The sequence below is a fragment of the Henckelia pumila genome, chromosome 2 (genome assembly GCF_033568475.1).
Source record: "Henckelia pumila isolate YLH828 chromosome 2, ASM3356847v2, whole genome shotgun sequence".
In the NCBI taxonomy this organism is placed as follows: domain Eukaryota; kingdom Viridiplantae; phylum Streptophyta; class Magnoliopsida; order Lamiales; family Gesneriaceae; genus Henckelia; species Henckelia pumila.
In genome coordinates this window covers 103,705,505-103,716,857 of record NC_133121.1, presented here as the reverse complement: position 1 = coordinate 103,716,857, position 11,353 = coordinate 103,705,505, and the positions used below count along the sequence as shown (strand labels likewise).

Below are 11,353 nucleotides of genomic sequence, written 5' to 3'. Positions count from 1 at the left end.
TTGAATATTATTCAAACGACTTTAAACATGCTCCAAATTTCGTGTTTTTAATAGTTAATACATAGTGGACGTGCATTTCTCTAGGCACCGTTTGGTTTGATTGATGATATAAGTAATACATAGATAAGTAATATAATGTAATAAAAAATAAATAAAAAATGATAGTTAAAATAGTATTGGATTTGATTGACAGATTATAGTTTATTTGATTTGATTGATTAAATTTTATATAAAAATGTTAAATGACTATTTTGACATTTTAACAATAAATAAAATAAAAATTATATTATTTATAATGAGTATTATAGTAATTTGAATTTAATGATTTGATTGATGTATTATAAATAATTAATGATTTGATTGATTTAAAATAAATAGTTAATATATGAATAAATAATAATGATGTAAAATAAATAGTTAATAGCTCGGTCAAAACTCGACTCGAGCTCGAGTAGCTCGAACACACATCGAGCTCGAGCTTTCCATGTATGTGATCGAGTAGTATCATGTATATATATATATATATATATATAATATAAATATAAATATAATATATATAATATTATATTTATTTATTTATTTATTTATTCATATATTATTTATTTATATATATATTTATATATATTTATTTATTTATTTTTCGAGCTCGAGCTCGAGTAACTCGAAATATAGTCGAGCTCGAGTACAAAAATAATTACTCGATCGAGCTCGAGCTCGAATTCGAATGGTCAAATACGAGTTGAGCTCGAGCTCGAGTAGTATGATACTAGACTCGACTTGACTCGATTGCACTCCTGAGTTATACATAGAGGTGTAAACGAGCCGAGTTACTCGTGAGCAACTCGCGAGTAGCTCGGTCAAAGCTCGACTCGAGCTCGATTTGACCGAGCTCGAGCATACAATCGAGCTCGAGTCGAGCTTTAAAACTATGTGATCGAGTAGCTCGCGAGCTACTCGATAAGCCACACACACACACACATATATATATATATATTAAAAGATAATATAAATATAAATATAAATATAATATATATAATATAATATTATTTTTATATATTAATTTAGTTATAATATTTATATATTTATTTATAATATTTAATTAATTTTATTTTATTCATTTATTTATATATTTTTAATTTTTATATATATATAATATAAAAGCTCGAGCTCGAGCTCGAGTACTCGAACTACAACCGAGCTCGAGCTTATATTTTACTTCTCGATCGAGATCGAGCTCGAGTAGTAAAATATGAGCTCGAGTAGTGTGCTACTCAAGTTTGGCTCGATAACACCTCTAGTTATACATATATTATTATATGATGAACAAAACGGTGCCTTAATATATAAAATATACATGTGTGTCTGTAGTATGTTGGTAAGTTAAACAACAAATCATTCATACCCGTATAATTTAAACCGGGAGAAGGACCAGCTCCTGGAAGCCGCAGCCAATGGCAGATAACGCAAACCCAAACAAGGCCTTAACCAGTACAAGGTTTTCAGACCTAACACCGCCTCTGTCCCAATCGGTGGTAGAGGCCCTAAATCGGGAAGCCTTCGAGTTTTGCACCCCGGTTCAAGCCGCCACTATCCCCTTGCTCTGCAGCTACAAGGATGTGGCTGTCGACGCCGCTACTGGCTCCGGCAAAACCCTGGCCTTCGTTATACCCCTTGTCGAAATCCTCCGCCGTGCTTCTGCTCCTAAACCACACCAGGTCGGTGATACGCACAAGTGACACCAAGTTTCAATTTTAATTGCAGGGTTTAATTTATTGACTCAATAAAGCATGTGAATTCTGCTGACAATTTCAAAGGGTATGTGACTTTGGCTTGCGTACTTGTGTAATGAGTAGTAATTGGGAGGTTTTGATGATGTTAGGAATGTAGGATTCAGCTTTTTGAGTGTGATGTAACATATTGGCGCGTATGATTTTTATTTTTTACTTTTGTTTTTTTTTTTTTTTTCTGTTAGTCAAGTGTTCTTTTACGCAGATAGCTAATTTCTTTTACCGGTTACAGGTGATGGGAGTAATTATTTCTCCTACGAGGGAGCTGTCCTCGCAGATATTTAAGGTTGCGGAGCCATTTATTTCCACTTTGCCAAATGTGAGCCCCATGCTGTTAGTTGGAGGAGCGGAAGTGAAAGCTGATGTGAAGAAGATAGAAGATGAAGGAGCAAATTTGTTGATTGGGACACCTGGAAGATTGTATGATATCATGGAGCGGATGGATATATTGGATTTTCGCAGCCTCGAGGTATTGATTGTTTTCTTCATTTTAGAATTTAGAATTGGCCTTCATTAACTGCTTAATTTCTAACACCTTTACCAAGAACTATAAGTTTTAGTTTGCCTTGGTAAACAAGAAAATTGTGTGTTTGATTATCTTTAGTATGCATTGCCTAATTAGTAATTAGTGAGAAGTATCTTGGAGAAGGTTGAGATAGTAACAGTTATCGGTTAAGTTTTTTGTTCCTTCTTTTCCCTCGCCGACTGAGGGTAGGTGGGTTGTATGTTTATTTCACTTCCTGGTTTTTTGTACTTAGGGAGTTTAATTTTGCATAGTGATTTGGTTTCTCCACCGCTTTGATTAATTCTGAGTAAATATTTATATTCCTTGTTTTTGAGAAGTTTCAATTTGGTGCAACAGATACTTATTTTAGATGAAGCTGATAGGCTGTTAGATATGGGATTCCAGAAGCAGATAAATTCTATCATATCTCGCTTACCAAAGCTTCGTAGAACTGGTCTCTTTTCAGCTACACAAACCGAGGCAGTTGAAGAGCTATCTAAGGCAGGACTGCGGAACCCTGTAAGGGTTGAAGTTCGAACTGAAGCAAAAAGGTCAAATGATTCACTATCATCTCAACAAATTACCTCTGCGAAAACACCTTCAGGACTGCATATTGAGGTGCTCCGTTATCTTCAAATTTTTTGGATCTCTGTGGTTACATTTATTGATATTGGTTTATATCACAATTCAAGATTCGGATAAACTGATGCTTAGTTCGAACATGCTGATGTTTTCCTGTTGTTTATGGTTGCATAAATATCCGGTATCATGAATGCTATACTTAATGGGGATGCTGATGCTGGCTTCATTTATGTTTACATGAAATTTCAGTATCTTGAATGTGAAGCAGACCAGAAACCTTGCCAGCTTATTGATCTCCTTGTTAAGAATAAAACTCGAAAATTGATAATGTGAGTTCCAGTTTGCTATTTTTCTGGAACTTTCAAACCCTTTCTTTTTGCCATTCGAGCTAAAGTGGATATTTTCTGACAAATAATCACCCTTCTATTGTAGCTATTTCATGACTTGTGCATGTGTGGATTACTGGGGCACTGTACTACCATGCCTTTCTGTTCTCAAGGATTTATCTTTAATCGCTCTTCATGGAAAGATGAAGCAGGTAATTTGTTGTATACTTTTGGATAAGATTCGTTCCTTTTATGTTGCAGAAGTCTTAGGACAGTCCATGACTTTTTTCATTATGAATGCAGGCTGCAAGAGAGAAAGCATTAGCCTTATTCACGTCTTTGTCCAGTGGCATTCTTCTTTGCACCGATGTAGCTGCACGTGGACTTGACATTCCCGGTGTTGACTGTATTATACAGGTAGAGGTTGAGAAATTATATATTGCTTTTTGACCGCTTCGAATTAATATCAACAAGTCCAAGAGTTGAAGAATGTGATTTCTTTTTTTAAAAAATGCAGTATGACCCTCCTCAGGACCCGAATGTGTTTGTGCACAGAGTTGGTCGAACTGCTAGGATGGGACGAGAAGGAAGTGCAATTGTCTTCTTGTTGCCTAAGGTTTATTTTTTTAGTTCAAAATTTTAGGAGAAAAAAACTATAATCTTGTTGGTTAGGTCTTTGGCTGTGTTACTTCCCCAACTTTATTGGTTTCCTTGAATGTAATTATTCTCTAAACATTTAGGAGGAAGCCTATATAGAGTTCCTTAGATTAAGGAGAGTTCCACTTGAAGGTACAAAATGCTCTGATGAAGCTCCTGACGTAATTCCTCAGGTGAAGATTTTTTTTTAAGAGATATCACACATTCTTGCTCTATTTTTCAATATTTTCTTTCTTTGATCATGGAATAATATAACAATCGGGTCCTTGCCTGGTGTTAAATAAAGCAAAAGAGATCTCTCCAGAATGCTGAATCTTCAATCCTTTCAATTTGTTTCCATGTCTTGTCTTTTTACCAACAGTGTTGAGTGTAGGCTATGCTGATAAATTGACGAATAATCCATGAAGGCCAGCATATAGACGAGACGTGATGATTTTTCCTATTTTTTTGTAATGGGTGAAGTAATCCTTTTCAGATTCGTGCTGCTGCTAAAAGAGACCGCGACATCATGGAAAAAGGACTCCGAGCTTTTGTATCTTATGTCCGCGCCTATAAAGAACATCACTGTTCTTATATCTTCAGGTTACGTTATATGTTTTATTATACCATGATGCAGAATGTTATTACATTGTCTTAATGACATTTTTGGTGTGTAGATGGAAAGAACTTGAAATTGGGAAGTTGGGTATGGGATTTGGCTTGTTGCAGCTCCCTTCGATGCCTGAAGTGAAGCATTACTCTCTTTCAGTTGAAGGTTTTGTCCCAGTTGAAGATCTAAACCTGGACGAAATCAAATTCAAGTGAGAATACACTTTTAATATATTTCTTGCTAAAGGTTCTCCGTAACTCTTTGAATAAATGCATCGCACAAAATTTACTCTCCCTTTTTCATCTCAGTCTCGACTCATTTTGCCACTATGTAACCGTGTCAAAAAATCAGCAAAATTTGGATGGTTTCCATGCATTTTTTCACAATTAATCATCCACGACTGTAATTTTTATTATATGTTTTCTCACACAATGCTACTTTCATTAAAACAGTCACCTATCTTCCTTTTCGCTGCTTAAATTGTGAAATCTTACCAAGTAACCATGTTGTGGTAGTATCCGGCTGGAATATGGATGTACTTTTTTCGTGAATTATTTATCCAGATGTAAACTCCTAATCTCTCTTTATTTAGGGATAAATCTCGTGAGAAACAACGAAAGAAAAACTTGGTAGCAAAGAGAGCTGCGAAAGAGCTAGAACAAAAACAAAAGAAACCGAAAGCTGTCACAAATCCTACTGCCCCTGTTATGAGGAAGAAAACAGCCAAGCAACGTCGTGCTACTCAGTCAGCCGAAGACGCAGATGAGCTGGCCAACGAGTATAGACTGCTGAAGAAGCTAAAAAAGGGCAAGATCGATGAAAATGAATATGCAAAACTAACTGGAACAGAAAATCTGCTTTAAGATTTGGCAAAGCTAAGACATTACCAAGATCTAATTAAATCGATTTTTGGACGGTTTGAATGTCCCAGGAGTCTTGCTTGTAATGCCGCCCCTCTATATGTATGACCGGAATAAGATAATCGGTGGGCTATGCTGGAAATTGAACCAGTTTCTCGGCTGACAGCCAAAGGCTTGGAACCTTAAACGACAAGAATTTACCTGCTGGTCTCTGTTCTCAGTATTTTTTTTATATAAAGGAGTTGTAACCTTTAGGCCTTGAATTCTGAGTTATATACAGTAGCTTTGCAATTGTAAATATGGGTATGATGATTTTTGCAGTCAGTTTTTTACATGCACATGAGCATAAAATATTAATTGATGACTACAAATATTAAATTAAAATTGTGAAAAAATGTAGATGTAATAGATGGAGAAAATGGATCATGGGCTACAGCCTACAAGTTGGTTTAGATATGTGTCACTTCGACTAGTCGCATCCAAAGTTTAGGCCAATCGATTGTAATTTAGAATTATTATTATTACAAAATAATGACTCACACAATACAATAAAAATATTTCACATCAATAATTTGGCACCATGATAATAAACATTTCATTAATAAATCAATATTTTTAAACTTCTAACCTTAAACCTATCTCGGAGAATGGTCGTTTTCGGACAATTAATGAATAAATAGACGCATCGGAGCATTAATTGAAGAACAAAAGAAAGAAAATAATTCAGTAATTTTAGAACATACATGAGACATCCCTCTACTCCAATCTGATATATAAAAAATAATATATATTTCATTTTTTTTCAAAAAAAAAAAACGAATAATGAATTTTAAAAGTTACCCATCTTTTTCACGTCAGCAATCCTGTCCAGATTTTATCAGGGGATTCCACAGCATTCCACGAGTCAGCCACGCGCCCTTTCAGCGACTCAATCCTGTCCCTCCACGTTTCTCACATCCGACCGTCCATTCCACTCCCTGCGATTCCCATATACACACACATCCCCATCCATTCCCCAACAGACTAGAAGGACTCATTTTCCTTTCCCCCAAAATTTCTCCCCCAATTTCTTCATACAATCAAGGAAAGGGAAAGATGATTCTGAACGTTTCTCAGCCTGCTTTTGGTTTGTTGAATTCCAACGGAGAGAACGTGGGCGCCCTCTTCTCATCGGCTTCTTCCTTCGCCGTTTCGAACCGGAGGAATGCAAACGGATGCGTTGTGTGCGCATCGAAGCAGGCGAATAACAAGCCCTTAACGGGTGTCGTTTTTGAGCCTTTTGAAGAGGTGAAGAAGGAGCTCATGCTCGTGCCTAATGTTCCTCAAGCTTCTCTTGCTCGACAGAAGTACGCTGATGAGTCTGAGGCAGCTGTCAACGAGCAAATCAAGTATGGGACTGTTTTCCTTTGTTTATTTTTTATTTTTTGTTTTGAAATGGATTTTTTTAATGGGCTTTTTCGTAATGATTACAGTGTGGAGTACAATGTTTCGTACGTGTACCATGCTTTGTATGCCTACTTCGATCGAGATAACGTTGCTTTGAAGGGTCTGGCGAAGTGAGCCCCGGAAATTAATTCTTGATTTTTTTTATTTTTTTTAATGTTGAATCTCCCTGACAACTTTGTAAGTTATGTTAATATTATTGACACCAGTTTGTTTGTTTTTGTAAAGATTTTTCAAGGAGTCTAGCGAAGAAGAAAGAGAACACGCGGAAAAGTTTATGCAATACCAGGTGTTTGATTATTTGCCCTTCATGTTTTTCCCCTCGCTTTTATAGTTTATTTTTAATCGAATTATATTTTCTATAAATTTGTCGATCAAATTTAGAACAAGCGAGGTGGTAAAGTGAAGCTGCAATCGATCTTGATGCCATTGTCAGAGTTTGATCATGCTGAGAAAGGAGATGCGTTATATGGTAAATGCATCTTTTCTCATTTGTGTTGGTCTAATAAATGTAGAATACAATATGGTGATATTTTCTTTGGAAGGTATGGTTGTGTTTATTGTGAGTGGTTGCTATGTGTGAATCTGTCATCAACACAGATGGTAATTGGTTTTCTATCTCTATGTCTATTCAATGTTGGCCTCAAGGCCTCAAGAATGGGGACCATATTTTGTCCAGAGCATACATTTTATTGCGGTTAGCAATAATTATAAATACAATGAGTATTCATTTGCAACCCGTTTTTTGGAGGTATCCAAAGGATTTTTTTTGGGGTCCAATCGGAGATTTCATGTGATCAACAATATCTGTGATGAGTATGTATTGCTCTACGATGTGTAGTAATGAAGATACGGCGAGTTCATATTCCGTAGACCTTGCACAAGTCTTGATGCTACCAGAATTATCAACTGTGGGCCATGATGTGGATCGTAGTTGACATATTCTCCTCTCCCTATATTTGAAAGTGATACGATTCTTCATGCTTTGTGGGTCTGAAATTTTGCTATCGCACATTTAAAACCTTGTTTTTGGACGCTATGCAACTCCTCTCAATTTGCTCATATAGTTAAAACCTTGTTTTTGGACACTATGCAACGCCTCTCAATTTGTTCATAACATAAATAAATAAAGTAAGGTAGTGGTTTGATTGATTTGTTGTTCTGATAGTAAACAACAGTTTTTCACAACCCCACCTCCTCCTCCTTAGGGCGATAATTAATTGCCTCCAACTAGTTTTTTCATCCCACATCCATGCTATTCCTAGACTCGGCCATCACCACTCCACTTCTTTCTATGTACACCGATTCTGCTTTTGGTCATCCATAGCACGTGGTTAGTGCCTGATGTGCTTCATCGTAACCTTCACATATTCATTGCACCTTCCTGACCCTTATTCTTGATATCATGATACAAATGTTCATTTAATTTACTTTACAGCAATGGAGCTTGCTTTGTCTTTGGAGAAGTTGACAAATGAGAAGCTTCTGAATTTGCATGCTGTAAGTCTGTTTTAGGCTTACAGTTTACCCGAACATTAGCACGATATTTATCATTAATATTGTTTTTAAGTTAAACAAGACTGATAGGGATGTCTTTAATGATTGGAATGTAACAGGTGGCCACCCATAACCATGATGTGCAGTTGACCGACTTCATTGAGAGCGAGTTCTTGGCTGAGCAGGTTCCCTATTACCATTGATCACACATGAAGTTTTCTTGGTTCACACATAGTGGTGTTGGTACAAAACTCATCTTGTGAAATTTCCTTTTCAGGTGGAATCTATCAAGAAGATATCAGAATACGTAGCACAGCTGAGACGAGTGGGCAAAGGACACGGTACAAGCATAAAAATAAATCTACTTAACCTTTTCGCAACACCTAGCTTCTTCCCCATATTTTAGATGAGAGTCAATACTATTAAATTTTTAACACCTTGCATATTTTTTGGATTTGGACATCAGGAGTGTGGCACTTTGACCAGATGCTGCTTCAGGAAGAGGAAGCTGTTGCTTAAGAGGGAGCTTGTTGCACCAGTATATTCTAGTTTGCTACTAGTTGGTATAGTTTGTGTTGGCGTTAGACAGCAGTTGTGTGAGAGACTTAGTTGTAGGTGATTGTGGAGGAGGTAGTTTCAGTATCATCAAATTTCGCTCGACCCTTTTTCTAATAGTTGATCAAACGTTTCTCTGTTTTTGGTACCTGTACTTTGATATTTTCGTCTCATTCGGTGCCTAATTCTTGAGCACTCCCAAATTACTGTTTTATTGGGATAATATTCCCACAGCTGGTATCTGAACGTGCGAAGGAGGAGGGGCTTTCTTTTAGTATAAAAGGTTTTTACATGAAATTTGGGCACGATTCGGTACACTACCTTGGCTGGTAATCGTTACAATGTGAGAGGGCATCGGTGCCATCGAATGAAACAGTCGCCTTCCTCTTATTCTTCCGGTGACTCGGCGACTGTTAAAAAAAAGTTTAATGTTTCTGGGTATACTTTTTGGTTGCGCGATTTCAAAACAATAGTCGTTTACCAGAGAAATTTATGTTAATATTGTGATAATGCTTTTATGTCGTGAAAAGGAATTGGTACAGAGACTATCAATAAATAAACGTCATTTAGCGACTTGGTACGAAAACAATATGCTAAGTGCAAAATCAAGGTGGTGCCTAGTGATTGGGATTGATCTAAAGTAATTGGAATTTTCGTGAGGACAAAAGTTCAAAAGCCATTTTTTAACTTATTTTTTTATAATGCCTTAATAAATTATAGATAGGTTAAATTGAATATTAGGGTAATGACAGCCAACAAGCCCGTCTAGCTCAGTTGGTAGAGCGCAAGGCTCTTAACCTTGTGGTCGTGGGTTCGAGCCCCACGGTGGGCGATTAGTTTTTTTTAATCCAATATTTTAAATATAAATATATATAAAATATTACACTTGTCGCACAATAACGTCGATATGTCCGAGTGGTTAAGGAGACAGACTCGAAATCTGTTGGGCTCTGCCTGCGCAGGTTCGAATCCTGCTGTCGACGCTTTTACTCTATTTTCATACTGAATTTTAATTAATTAAAATAAATTATATTAACATACGAATAATTGTCGGCAAAAGAAAAAAAAATAATAATAAATACGAGTGGACAAGTGGACAGTGTCTTTTTGGAAACACAGAGAGAAGTTGTAATTCTCCAAATATTATAGTAGAATCTTTTGGTCTTGCCCGTGGTTTTTATCCTAATAATTTTTGGGGGTTTTCCACGTAAATCTTGGTGTCTATTTTATTATTTAATTTCCATAGTTTCTATCTCGTGATGCCGCACCTGGGACCAACAAGTGGTATCAGAGCCTTGGCATAAAATTTCTTAAAATTCTGAGTATGCTCTGTGGTTGCAGCTTTGACTGATCTTCCACATCAGAAAAGATTTTTTGAAGACTTTATAAGGCAGGATTCTTGTAGTCAAGATGACGGCAAAATACGAGATAGAAAAATTCAATGGGAGCAATTTTTTGCTGTGGAAATTGAAGGTGAAGCAATTCTAACAAAAGAGCGTTGCTTGACAGCTATTGGAGATAGACCGACGGATGTCAGGACAATCAAAAGTGGAACGAGATGAATCACAATGCTGTTGCCAATTTGCACTTGGCTATAGCGGATGAAGTTTTGTCAAGTATCTCTGAAATAAAAAGCGCAAAAGTTATTTGGGATACTCTGACAAAATTGTACGAGGTCAAGTCACTACACAACAAAATTTTCCTAAAGAGAAAGCTTTATACTCTTCGGATGGCGGAATCCTCATCGATGACCGACCATATCAATACACTGAATACTCTATTTTCCCGGCTCACGTCTATGGGGCATAAAATAGAGGAAAAAGAACGTGCGGAGCTTCTACTTCAAAGTCTACCAGATTCATACGATCAGCTCATCATCAATGTTACCAACAATGTTTTTTCGGATAATTTAAATTTTGACGACGTCTTAACTGCGGTTCTTGGAGAAGAGAGTCGTCGAAGGAACAAGGAAGATAGGTTGGCAACGTCGAAGCAAGCAGAGGCTTTATCGATAACGAGAGGAAGATTGACGGAGCGTGACTCCAGTGGGAGCCACAGATATGGTAGATCCAAGTCAAGAAGTAAGAAGAAGAATATTTACTGCTTTAAATGTGACGGTAAAGGGCACTTCAAGAGAGAGTGTACGAAGAGCATCGATAAGGGATCTCAAGGAAATGTGGCCAGTACTTCAGGCGGTGGTGAAATATTATTCAGCGAAGCAGCAACGGTTGCCAAAGACAGACACAAATTTTGTGATGCATGGATTATGGATTCAGGAGCGACATGGCATATGACGTCAAGGAGAGAATGGTTCGACCAGTATGAACCAGTCTCAGGAGGATCTGTATTCATGGGAAATGATCATGCCTTGGAAATCGCTGGGGTCGGTACCATAAAAATCAAAATGTTTGATGGTACTATTCGCACCATACAGGAGGTACGACATGTGAAGGGTCTGACAAAAAATCTTTTGTCTTTGGGGAAATTGGATGATATTGGGTGCAAAACCCGTATCGAAAAAGGGATCATGAAGATTGTGAAAGGCGCGCTTG

General features: G+C 37.0%; 2 protein-coding genes and 2 non-coding genes across 4 annotated transcripts; all 4 read left to right on the top strand.

Annotated features, from left to right (window-relative positions):
* Positions 1-1,399: 1,399 nt before the first annotated feature.
* LOC140881994 (DEAD-box ATP-dependent RNA helicase 18) lies at positions 1,400-5,638 on the top strand. The gene is made up of 11 exons (XM_073287699.1): positions 1,400-1,715; positions 2,020-2,256; positions 2,650-2,910; positions 3,124-3,203; positions 3,307-3,412; positions 3,504-3,617; positions 3,718-3,816; positions 3,941-4,030; positions 4,333-4,439; positions 4,514-4,657; positions 5,039-5,638. Exons 1-11 carry the CDS (start codon positions 1,452-1,454, stop codon positions 5,307-5,309), a joined length of 1,773 nt encoding a protein of 590 aa, XP_073143800.1. The 5' UTR covers positions 1,400-1,451; the 3' UTR covers positions 5,310-5,638.
* A 680-nt stretch (positions 5,639-6,318) lies between these two features.
* On the top strand, positions 6,319-8,955 carry LOC140881184 (ferritin-2, chloroplastic). Its single transcript, XM_073286295.1, has 8 exons — positions 6,319-6,694; positions 6,779-6,862; positions 6,978-7,038; positions 7,134-7,221; positions 8,188-8,249; positions 8,366-8,431; positions 8,524-8,587; positions 8,713-8,955. The coding sequence occupies exons 1-8, from the start codon at positions 6,402-6,404 to the stop codon at positions 8,763-8,765; spliced, it is 771 nt and encodes a 256-aa protein (XP_073142396.1). The 5' UTR covers positions 6,319-6,401; the 3' UTR covers positions 8,766-8,955.
* A 605-nt stretch (positions 8,956-9,560) lies between these two features.
* Positions 9,561-9,633, top strand: TRNAK-CUU (transfer RNA lysine (anticodon CUU)). The gene has a single exon. It is a non-coding gene; the product is annotated as a tRNA-Lys (tRNA).
* Positions 9,634-9,702: 69 nt separating this feature from the next.
* Positions 9,703-9,784, top strand: TRNAS-CGA (transfer RNA serine (anticodon CGA)). The gene has a single exon. It is a non-coding gene; the product is annotated as a tRNA-Ser (tRNA).
* The last annotated feature ends 1,569 nt before the right edge of the window (positions 9,785-11,353 follow it).